This window comes from Penaeus japonicus, unplaced genomic scaffold, assembly GCF_977035675.1.
Source record: "Penaeus japonicus unplaced genomic scaffold, GWHDUDI00000001_assembly GWHDUDI00000030, whole genome shotgun sequence".
Lineage (NCBI taxonomy): Eukaryota > Metazoa > Arthropoda > Malacostraca > Decapoda > Penaeidae > Penaeus > Penaeus japonicus.
This window is the reverse complement of record NW_028234432.1, coordinates 14094757-14107256: the sequence shown is the minus strand read 5'-3', so window position 1 is coordinate 14107256 and position 12500 is coordinate 14094757. Positions and strand designations below refer to the sequence as shown.

Below are 12500 nucleotides of genomic sequence, written 5' to 3'. Positions count from 1 at the left end.
ACAGTAATTGCTGATAATGTGATGATTGTGCATTTGTCGACAATAGTTAACCCGTTGCTGACGGGGCTGTTTTGGCTCCAGATGGTCAAATCGCTGGGATATTTCAAACGTGTAAGCCTAACGCCTCGGGCTATTTGCCCACACTGGCCGTGACCAAGCTCTACACACCCAATCATCTGGCACGCAGGCCAGGAGGATAGCCAAGACGAAATATCTCGTCCCCGGTGGCTAGTGCTGCCACCACTTGATGTGATATCTTATCACCTGTTGTTAACGGGTTAAAGCTGTGTGAGAGATTACACCCTGGTTTTCAGAAATGAAACGCTTAGAAGAAAGAAAGAATGCAGAGTATCTCTGTACAAATGAAGTGTTGACAGTACTGATTGTAGACATGGAAGCATGTTTCTCATTTAAAGCCTATATTAATAATTAGAAACAATAAGTAAAGCTAAATATATTTTATATGTGCAACTCTAGTTTTGGTTTTTATTTATTACAATTATCACAGTTATTTTCTACTTTCTCCCCTTCCTTCCCCACCCATCCCATCCCCTGAAAATTTTGTACATATCAGAATTTGCTTTTGTTACTCTGAAATGAAATATGTACAAAGATTGATTACCGTGTTACTGTATTTGTAGATAAGTTGTCTAGGGAAACCTTCACCAACTATGTGTATGGAATACACTATATATACACAACTAGATTGTATGTCTTGTGCACTGGTGTGTGTGCATGTGAGACTGTCTCTGCCAATGGACAAAGAGAGCTTGATGACTGACTGTCTGTAGGACATGTATTCATAAATCAACAATTATTATTTTAAAGTTTGGATCATGGGAACAAAGACAAAAAATGTTTGTAGTAACAACAGAATTAAATTTTGAGACTAAATAAACTGCTGTTTTATATTGTGAAACCATTGCAGTTTTCTGTAAACCTTTCAGTACAGGTATTATTAAGAACAATATAACTTTAGATTATCTTCGCTTTAATCAGATTACACCATCTTGGTGACTGAAAACAGAGTATTTTTATAAGGACAAAACATTCTAAAAAATTTGTTTATTTATTTATTTATTTGTAGCATTATAATTTTACTGTAGGTAAAGTCACGTATAAAAGAGAGAATGTACAGCAGACCAATTTTTATTTTTCCATAGTAATAATAGTAGCAATATAAGTTGTAGAATTAGTAATAGTTCTAGAATAACAGCTGTAGTAACAGGAGCAGTAATGATGATACTATTTCTGATACTGCTAATATTCCTACTGCTCTTCTTATGCTTCAGGCACTACTACTTTTATCTGCTACTGTTGCTTCTTTCTACAATTGCCATTACTGTGACGGAATAGGCTCCCAAAAACTGACGACAAGATTTGGGTATTTGAAATAAAAATGTTCTTGTAACCAGATAGTATGCCTAACTCTTATATATATATATATATATATATATATATATATATATATATATATATATATATATTATATATATATATATATATATATATATAATTTTTTTTTTTTTTTTTTTTTTTTCCATGCTATTTTCTTTTTTTCTTTTCTTCTTTCTTTCTGACTCCAACCATTTGGCATGACAATGTATATATGCCAAAGAAAGAGTGCACTGCATTGGACATAAGGCAGAGAAAACACATTTGTATTGATTTTCACCTTAGTTTGACAGTGAAGGACAAACTTAATGCCTTGATGGAAAGGCTGAAGAAAAGACTTCATACTTATGAATTGCCCAAGAAATAGTGGCCGTTGAATATACATGAAAATTTTATTCTCATTGTTGAGGATGTACACAAGAATATTGCTTATTTATTTCCAGCAATTTTTATTTTGCTGTATTCTGAATTGTATGGTCTCAAAGTCCTCATGGTTATGAAAGAGAGAAAGTAACATAGAAGAGCAAGTATTACGTTTGCTGTTACAGGTAAGGTTACTTTTTATATGGATAGATGAACTGAATGGTTTATGCATTCTTGATTTCATGTGAAGATCATTTGCATATAGGTTTTATTATTAACACATTGTGGACAGGGTGCCTAACTGGTCGACAAGGCGGGTGGTCCACGACACAAGCGGCACCGGCTAAAAATTAAAGGGACGGGGAAAGGGTTTTTTCCACCCTCATAGCTCTAGAGCTAGCGCCATTACAGCCGTAACACCTTATGACTGTGTGTGCGCTTCAACTGCAGATCCCAATGTTGCGTCATGTATGCATTGACACCCGTTTCTTAGGACTGATTGGTGCCAACATGTATGTCTTGACACCCGTACCCAATGGGTTAATACCACTTAATATGTTATATTTGATTTCATACTATGGGTACTTTAATTATACCTTTTGGAATTTAAAAAAAATTATCATATTTTAATGTATGATGGGAGACAAAAAATCAGTTCTCTCAGAAGAACTGAGTAATGAGTCAAGTCTCAGATGACAATAGTAATGTCAAAAACTTGTAAAAGCACTGGTTTATAGATGCTATATTTTGGCTGTCACATACATTGCACATGCTGCCAGTCTCTCTTGTGAAAACTTTTAATGTAAATATTTTTGCAGTACTATTTTTTTATGATCCTTGATAGTTTGATAAGTATTCATTCTAAAAATTGCTTTTGCTTTTTTTTTTATGCAATCTGCTCTTGAGCATAAACTAGATCAGTTATTCTCATGGATCTATACCTCCACCTGAAGTTCATATCTGTTGATGTTATAAATATATTTCTATGGCAGTGGCATCAAACTTTCATACCCAAGGGCCACAATTCAAATTTGTATTGTGTCTGAGGGACAAGTCTTCCTTGTCAAAATCTTTATAGACATGTAAAAGGAGTACATTGTGAAATAAAAAACAATAACATTATTGGGAAACAAACTGGTTACATCTAAAGGTGTAATTATGTGGTAAAACTGCAGATTATTCAAATTTCTGGAGAAGTTCAGTATACCTTCTAACTCTTGCAGTGGTATTAGTCTGTTTCAGGTAATTGAGAAATTTCATTTAAATCTTACGTTTACTAGAGAACTAATCAATTATCATTTTCATCAATCAAATCATCAATGAATATTTTCTGTCTGCTTATACATTTAATATATGATCTTTAGATCATTAAATAGATTTTGGGAGATTTTTTTCTTAGCTAGTTCTTATTTCCTCTAAAGTCATTGTAGGTCACTCTCTTCCTTGGGCCACGACTGACATCTCTAGGGGCTGATATAGCACTAGTGGGAACCTCGAGTGAACTATTAATTCACTTAACGAACTAATGTCAAAACTTTGCAGAATATTGTATAGGAAAGGATGGAAATGATGTTTCCATGGAGTTTCCTCTCCTTTGCTACTGATAGTAATGTAGAATTTTGTAATTTTTATAATGTGCAATCACATTTTCCATTTCCCGTGTAAAATTAGTTATTAATGGAATTTCTTCTTCTTTGGTTAAAAGTTTACATATACCTTTATGGAGAAGGACTACATGTGAGAAAAGGAAATATGTTTGTTTTTGAGAAGTATATTTATTGTGATTAACAGCAGTGAGTAATTAGTAGTGAAGCTGTATAAAAAATGCAAAAGATAATTCTACATTGTCATTTGACCATTGAAGATTTTCTACAAGAATCATCTAGCAATGTGATTGTAACAAACAGTAGACATATCTTAGACTCCAGTTTAGTAGTTCAGTTGGTTCTGGATGTGCTTTGTCAACCAGCTACAATTTAAAATCTTTTCATCTAATGTTGAGCGGCTAGGACGACAAGTTTTTGTTAACCGTTTTGTTCACTCTTGTGTTTTTATGATTAGATCCTAGAACAAATGAATATCTTTGCATCAGTGTGCAGATCAATTTATCTTGTTAGATGATGTACATATCTCAGAACTTGTACTCCATTTTTCTACAAAGCAGACCATGCCCATCATTCCAGAAGATAGTTAACTTGTGACCAGCAAGATAAGAAGTGATTTAATACTTTCATTTGTACATCTTCAATAAGATCTCTTCTCAGCATGTGTGACAAAATGTCTGTGAGAAAAGTTATTGCATGGTAATTCACTTTATTAAAAAAAAAAAAAAAATTAACACCTTGCTATAAGTGCTGCTCAATATATTTGTTTTTTTATAACTTGTTTTGAAAAGGTCACAGTTAACTCTCTCTCGCTCTTTCTTTCTTTTCATTGTTAGCCTTTTACCAGTTTTGCGTCCCCCCTCCCCCCCAATATTTACACACACTTACCTAGTATAATTTAATATGATCAAATTTGTTAGGTAATCAGACCATGGTAAAAATTACATTAATTTTGTACATGTTCTTTCTCTAATATGAAATTCCAGTCATTAAGTTATTTTCTTAGGACTACAGAAATTGTGCTTTTTCTTTTCTTTTCAATTATCATTCATTTTCAGTGTTAAATACACTGTCTGAATCAGTGCAAAGATTATTAATAAATTGGCTAAAGGATTTTTTATATGAATACTTTTCAGATGCTGCAATAGCTACACTACAGTCCTATCATCTTCTGTTTATATTAACTTTGTATATAATACGAATGTCAATAAAATGGTTTATTCTGGCTATAAATTGTTTAATTAAGTTCTTTGCTCTATTTCTTTTTCAAAGCTTTAGCTTAGCATTAGTTTGAAAGGCTATTTTGTGTTCATTCCCTCATACTACTATCTAGGTTCATTTTGTAACTTAGTTTTTCACACTGATGCATCTTGAATGGAGGAAGGCACAGTATTAACTCGATCATTAACCCTGTCCCGACGGGCCCAGTGATAAGTGGAAACCCCCTACACCGGGCCTATGCAATATTGCATCGGGAACGTCACACTGGTGCGTCGCCCCATCATCTGGCATGTACCCGTGTGACACACTGTCATCAAAGGGTTAATACTTATTATCTTTTAAAATACGAAGTATTTATCCAACTAGACATATAATCCTCTCCACTTTTGATTTCATCACTCAACTTTGGCAATTTGTGAATTGCCAGTTTCAACTCTTGCCTCAGAAACAGATGCCAATTTGAGTAGGGGATGCGAGTCGAAACTGGTGGTTCACACTTTGGCAATGCTGAGTGGCAAACTGTACATCTGTTTTTGACAAGGTTCTTCTATGCACTAATATTTTCATTGTCATGCATATCATGCCTCTTCTGAGGATGAATATGACAATGAATAAATTAATAATTCTTTGTTTGCATTTTAAACAGGAATTAGGAGTGCACTGTAAAAACAAAACAAAAAGACATTGAAGTGTAAGATTCTAATAAAATAATAGTTTTCTTTATAAATTATGATCTTACTGGAAATAATCTTATCAAGCTAAGTGAATGCCTATTAATGCCTTCTACTGAGCTGCATCCTCTGTGTCACTCGCACACTGAGATATGAAGCACTGGGTAGGGAGTTCAGGGGAGGGTCAGTATAAAAGGGGTCTGTTACAATAACAGTTTAACAAAGGCAGTCATTATAATGAGGCTTACATTTGACAACATCCTTAAAAAGGTCTCTGGTAAACAAAGTCACTGAAGAGTCATCACTAGGTGATAGGAAGGTGTAAAATGACTGTTCAAGCTGGAAAAGCTAGTAATAAGGTCATGAGCAGGTTATGTCACCATGATGTGGTTTTGATTCTGCTGAATTTGGCAGTCAGACTTCTATGAAGATTAACTAAGTCCCTTTTGACTTTATTGTGGGTGGTAAAGAGATGTTTAAAAAGATAAATGCAGCTAAAGAAGACAGTTATTTTACAGTCTTCCCTTGGGGAAAAACAATGAAGTATTTTTTTACACCATATGCTACTGTACTATTGCCATATAGTCCATGTATCATTAATATTGATATTTCAGCTTATGACTGCTGGACAAAATATTGTCCTGACAATATTAACAGTATTTGCTATCCCTGTTAGAGCAGTGAAGTAAAGGAAAATTTAGTTTTTATTTGAGTAATTAAAAACACCATGCACAAATTATACAATATCTTTAAAATCAGCAAGTAAGGATTATCATTTATCTTTGTACTAACATAACTATCTATTACAATCCAATTTTACCATATTTCCATTTGTGCCACAAAGGCACAAATTTACTAAATAAAAAACTACAGGATTTAAAAACTCCAAGAATCCAAACAACAGGATCTTTATTATATATAATGAATACAATTCTTAAACAATATGTATTCACTGTACACTTTGTTGAATATTGTTCATGATTCAATATGGATACTGGTGTCATACTGTATATGCCATGAAATCCCTGCGTCCCTCATATTTACAAGCCTCTGAACTGGCTGTTCTAAATTATATTTGAAAAAAAGAGAGAAAGAGAGAGAGAGAGGGAAAGGGAAAGAGAAAGAGAGAGGAAAACTCAGAGGGAAAGGAGAAGGAGTCAGAGGGAGAGGGGGGAGGGGAGACAAAGTCCCTAATAAACTCACACCTGTAATATTAACCCAATCCCGACAGGCCCGGCGATAAGTGGAAACCCCCTACGCCGGGCCTATGCAATACTGCATCGGGAACGTCACACTGGTGTGTCGACCCGTCATCAGGCATTTAGACGTGTCACATGGGTGTGACGCACCGTCATTATAGGGTTAATATGTGCATTTAACTTAAAGGATCACAGTTCCAAAGCTGAATTTTAAATGAATGACAGGAAATCAACTAAAAGCTACTAGTTGAAACAAAGGAAAGAAAGACAAAATGTTTCTCCTTCTGAAATTGTTTGCTCTTTAAATTTGAACCAAAAATAATTTTCCTGTCTAGTGAACACTGGAAAGAGTAGAGTGTACCAGCGTTTATATCACAAAATGGCATTCATCAATTGAGTTTATCCTTTAAAGTTTGTTCAGTTCAGTGGCATGCCATTTCTGAAAAAAATGCATATCCTACATCCACAGGTCTACAGATAAAAGGAATGTACAACCATAAAAATAACAGTAATATTTTTTTCCTATATACGTTCATTATATAAATTAATATAGCTATCTAACCAAGTATTGCAGTTTTCAAGAATCATTATGAGATTTATATGACTACTTCCCTATGATAACTGTACCCCAAGGACATCACAAGTAACAATTGTAATCAACTACATTATGAGTTTTCCTATTCAAATTTTTACACTGTATATACAAGAAGAGCTTGTACCATATTGTACTTGACAATCACAAGACATCATAGTCTCAGACCAAGATTAATTCTACTCTACAAATAATCATAATAATAATAATAATAATAATAATAATAATAATAATAATAGTAATAATAGTAATAAAAGTAATATCAATAATAATGAAAGCATTAATAATAATAACAATAATGATGCTGATAATAATAATAATAATAATAATAATAATAATAATAATAATTGTAATGATAATAATAATAATTAAAAAAAAATCAAAGGCAGGTACTTTCCTAGGGGGGTTTTGAAAAAAAAAAGGAAGACAAACAAATGCACAAGATTCTTGCAAATCACCAATTCCTACAATCTAATATCTCAAAAAAAGTGTATATATAACAGGGGTAAATACAAACCCTCAATCAATTAATTCTGTCAATGTATTACAGGTTTTCTTCATATTAACCATAAACCAGTTTGTCAGAGTTCTAGTTTCAGAAAAATAAGCTCATTTTGCTCAACAGTCCTACTGCAAGCATTTCTTAAATGTTGAAAATGTATCAGCGAACTCCATCCAAATGTACAAAACAGTCCAAGCCATATGCAAGACAACCGCACACATTTTGACAACTTGTGCCATCACGTGTCATCATGATTGGGAGGCGGTCTGACGTCGCTGTTTCGCTTGATACACTCGACCAACCAGTCAATCCCTTCATCGACTCCAGCTCTGGAAGGAGTGCAGGGTTTATAGCTTGATATTCAGTTATAAGGCATAAGATCTTTCTCTGAAGATATCTTGAAGCACAAAATACACATTTTCTATCACACCTCTTCACTTCAGGTGTCATGACATACATGATGTTTGGGGATTTTGTATAACTCTGTTATTTTATTGTACTACGAGTAATGAGTGAGTGATGATGGCAATTGCAGTCATAATTGTTATAATTGCTGTAATATTGAGCAAAATGAGTTTCACCTAACATCCAAAACCTAGATGGCACCTGTTTCTTCTAGCACCATCAGGGGAGAGATCCTTGAATGGCACTCATCCATAGTCTCTAGTGAGCACTATCTTTATAGAGCGATGCCACACAGTAAGTTGCCGACCAATTGCTCTAAAGTACTGCCGATGAAGGATGTGCATGCAGAATGAGAAGAGGAAGGCGACTCAAACCATATCTAGGGTCTAAAATGTCTCAGTAGGGATGGCTTTTATTGTGACACTTACAGTCATAAGCACAGGTTTCCTTCCTCTTCTCTACCTCTTCATGTTATCTTCCTTGTGGATGGATATATGTTTAGAATAAAAAATAAAGTTGCTTTTTGTCCTCCCATAAAACAGCAATAATTCTATCACACTGAGTATAAAGAAAAAAATGAGCTGATATGGACTCTATACTACAACTTTAGTCACATTGATAGAACCTGTCATATGACACATATATGTCTCTCAATACAATAAAACACAAAAATTCAAACACAAAAATGGTTCTAGTTTTATAATGAGTGACTGAAAGAGAGTGGGGAAAAAGCAAAGTATTTTGTGTGAAGTTGCCTCGCTCTGAAATAAAACCCATCCTGGAGACTGGGCAAACAAATCTATCTCTCATCCACAATGGGTTAATCTTTAAAAAAATACATGTTCTACAGTATATCTAAAGAAGAAAAAAAAAAAATCAACTTGCATAATGGCTCTTCAATATCCCAAAGAAAAACTTTCTGCCTCTTACACACTTTGACCCGCGATGATATGGTGCAGAGCTCAATTACGTCACATAAACTAGTCAATCAGGATGCTATAGGGTGAATTACTTATTTGTCCCACACTCAAATCACCTTTCAGAAAACTCTGGAAAAAATGTTGTTTCATCACTTTAGTGGTCAAAAAACAAAAACAAAAAAGAAGAAAATACAAAGTAAATAAAGCAAACCATATTTGCTGGTGCATTGTCAATGGGCTGATGTGTTATAAAGATGCATTTAATTAAGCCTGTATTTTTCCCTTTTCTCTAAATTTTTACTCTTCTCTCACTTCAATAGGATCATTGTTGAAATGTTCTATGACTCTTTCTGAATGCAGATTTCAATCCATTTAACCCATTGTTGACAGGAATAGATTTGCGGGTTCCCTTTCTGTTCCCTACCTCTTCATCTTATTTTTTGTATTCATTTATGAAAGTACACAAATACGAAAAATATGATAACATGAAGAGGTAGGGAAGAGGAAGGGATCCTGTGCTTATAACTGTGAGTGCCACAGTACAAGGCAACCTTGCTGGCACAGGGGCACATTGTAGACACTGGGCATGGTTTGAGTCCCCGTCATCTTCTCTTTCTGCCTGCACATCCTTCATCGCCAGTGCTTTCGAGCAAGAGGTCAGCAACTTGCTGTGTACCAATCACTCTCTAATGATAATGCTTGCTAGAGACCGTGGATGGGTGCATTCATGGCTCTCTCTCCTGCTAGTGCTACGAGAAAGTGGTGCCATCTAGGTTTTGGATTTTGGGTGAAACCCATTTTGCTTAATATTACAGAAATTATAATAATTATGATTGCAATTGTCATCATTCCTCACTCATTACTCATAGTACAATAAACAGTGATCCAAAATCCCCTAACATATGTACGTAACGACACCTGCCGTTAGGCCAAAAACTCCTGCGTCATGTATGCCATGTATGTGATTGTAACTCTTTGCAATACTACAATTCTGGCATAACTAAAGGTGACATCTAAACAAGTAAACAGATCTCACTGCCTTATTCTTCCTAGGCTACTCACCCTGTTAAGGCAGACACGGGCATCACCATGCAGTCTCTTCGACCAATGAGATCAGCTGACTGGTTGAAGATTGGCTTCACTTCTCGCACTCCCATGCACTCAGGAATGTCTTGTTTGTTGGCCAGGACAAGAAGAGGGACACCTGTCATGTTTTCGCTCGAGATCATCCTGTCTAAAATGGGAAATAAGTACATTAGCTGTGCAACTTCACCTTGCAGATTCTTCGACATCTCAACCAATAATTAATTCTTTGCAATTTAACCCATTCGTGCCAGTTGACATTCTATCCCGTGGTTGGAAAATATCCCCGAACCCTGGTGATATCTGAGATATTGTGCATTTTCTCACTGAGTTCTAGGTCAGGCAGTTGTGACATGCTGAAACATCAGCAATAAAACACTAGATTGTTCATAAATATAATCATTTTTCATAATTTCTGTTACTTTAGTTTAGTTATTTGAATGTCATAAAATGTGATATAACGTAAAAATAATTATGTCACAGAAAACTGTGATATTGATGACATCATGGATGTCATCAATTGAATAAAAAGATCTGAGTTGAAAAATTATTGTAAAATCAAGTGTGATTGGCCAAGAAGAAAAAAACAAAAAAATTACTAATGTAATACTACTTATAATTTGCTGATTACTCATGATATCACATCATGTCACATCACTTCACAAGGTACATACTCTTGTATGTACATGTATGATTATTTATATTGTTCTTCTTTTCATATTTTGATGCCCCACTGAGAGATTGCTTCCACTTTCCATTGGTATTTTCACATAGAAGTGAAGAATATAGGCAAAGTTCAATAAAATAACACTAGAAAAGCATTGCTGTAACATGTTTTTCGACTAAAATAACTCTAAACATGGCAATATTAATACATGCTTTTACACTGTAGATGCATTCATGAAAACTATAAGAATAGAGTGGGCAAAAAAAGTGTAGGGGGAAAACACCTCGGACCGAAGCGTTGCACTTTTGTTATCTTCCCAGCATAAGTGGGAGTAAGGAAAAATCTGTACTGTGGTGAATGGGTTAAAGAAAATATCTTACTGATTCTTTTTTTTTCAAAACATCAAATCAACAAAAAATTGTCGAGACTTAATCATGTGAAACTACAAATGGCTCGTTCTTAAATTCATATTCCATGAATCAAGAGTTGTACATAACATAGAATCAAAACATTCCGTCTTCAAAAAAATTAAGATCCCTTTAAGGATCTCTTGATAATGAACTGCCATAGAGTGAAGTATCACTGGCCTTAACAACTAAATATAGTGTCTTCAGTTCCAAATATTCACTTGATAAAATATCAATCTTTCCAAGCCGTCAATTCTTACAGAAAGAAGAAGCCTTGAATTCTTACAGAAAGAAAAAGAAGAAGTAGAAGTAGAAGTAGAAGATATAGAAGTAAAAGAAGAAGGAAAAGGAATAAAAGAAGAAGAAGAAGAAAGAAAGAAGAAAAAAAAAGAACTAGAAGAACACAAAAGCTTTCATCTGCGCTTTCATCTGCACTTCTATCATAATTCTCTCTCACAATTCATAGTTCCTTTCCAGATAAAAACAATGCATCAGATTAGAATTCTCACAGAAAATCGGATGCTTCTCAAAACATAAAAAATAAATACATGTATTGCTTGTCTAGTCCTACTGTTAACATAAAACCACTGAAATATCTCAGGTATATGAAATTAACCAAAGGCAATGGAAAAATGTCCTTTAACTACATATCTGAATTAAATGAGTTGGTTAACTTTCAAATAGCCAAGGATGGTTTGTAAAGGACCAGGCAAATTTAAAAGATGTATTTTCTACGATTTTCTAGACTTATGGTATGATATATGAGTTTATATATGATACATTAGCAAAGTGATACTAATTAGCATTTGGCATGATGTATCACTTACAGAACTAAAGGAAAAACTAGTTTATATTCTGACCAAAAAGAATGCCATGCAAAAGTGATCTGACCCTGTGAAAAATGCCTGTAGTTAGTGTCAAACTTGCAGTGATCTTAAATAGTGAATATAGGTCAAAATCTACATCTTAAACTGAAAATTCTGAGATTTGCCTTATACATTTATATTCTACTACACTGTATCCATGTGCACATGTACCTATACTTGTAAATATGAGCATATGTGCCCATACTTGCTTTACAGGACAAACATCACTTGGTAATAAGAAAATTCCATATAAAAATATTCATTCAAGGTATAATCTTAAATCCCCTGAGAACCTTGGATGCTTATATAGTGAATTTTCAATGTGGGTTTGAATTTTTGAGGGAGGATTTTTCTGGAAAAAGCCTTGTTAGCTTGCATATGAAAATTATCTCAAATGTATAGTGGCTTTTAATGGTATATGCTAATTTTGGGATTTGATCATAGATCTTTTGAAGCAGCATTGTTATAAGGATGTAAATATACTGTATATATTACTATTTCTATCTTGTTCCTTGTAAGATCAGGGATTCAAAATATAAAAATGTAAGTAATTCTTAAACCTTTCCTGACAGGGCACACACTACGCGAAAACTCCTATGCCGGGC

General features: G+C 34.2%; 2 protein-coding genes across 4 annotated transcripts in view; one reads left to right on the top strand and one right to left on the bottom strand.

Moving 5' to 3' along the window:
• Window positions 1–898, top strand: part of LOC122261691 (cryptochrome-1) — a 57833-nt gene extending 56935 nt beyond the window's left edge. The window contains exon 10 of the mRNA XM_043029454.2: window positions 1–898. This exon is cut by the window's left edge and continues 1044 nt beyond it. The gene's annotated coding sequence lies outside the window, so the exon portion shown is untranslated.
• A 5248-nt stretch (window positions 899–6146) lies between these two features.
• The window catches only part of Arfrp1 (ADP-ribosylation factor related protein 1), a 125117-nt gene continuing 118763 nt past the window's right edge, over window positions 6147–12500 (bottom strand). For all 3 annotated transcript variants that reach the window (XM_086555063.1, XM_043029453.2, XM_086555062.1), the window contains exons 5-6: window positions 9935–10106; window positions 6147–7876 (exon numbers count right to left, since the gene is read on the bottom strand). In XM_086555063.1, coding sequence (XP_086411189.1) covers window positions 7786–7876; window positions 9935–10106 — 263 coding nt within the window. In that variant the 3' untranslated portion in view covers window positions 6147–7785. The remainder of the gene's footprint in view (window positions 7877–9934; window positions 10107–12500) is intronic.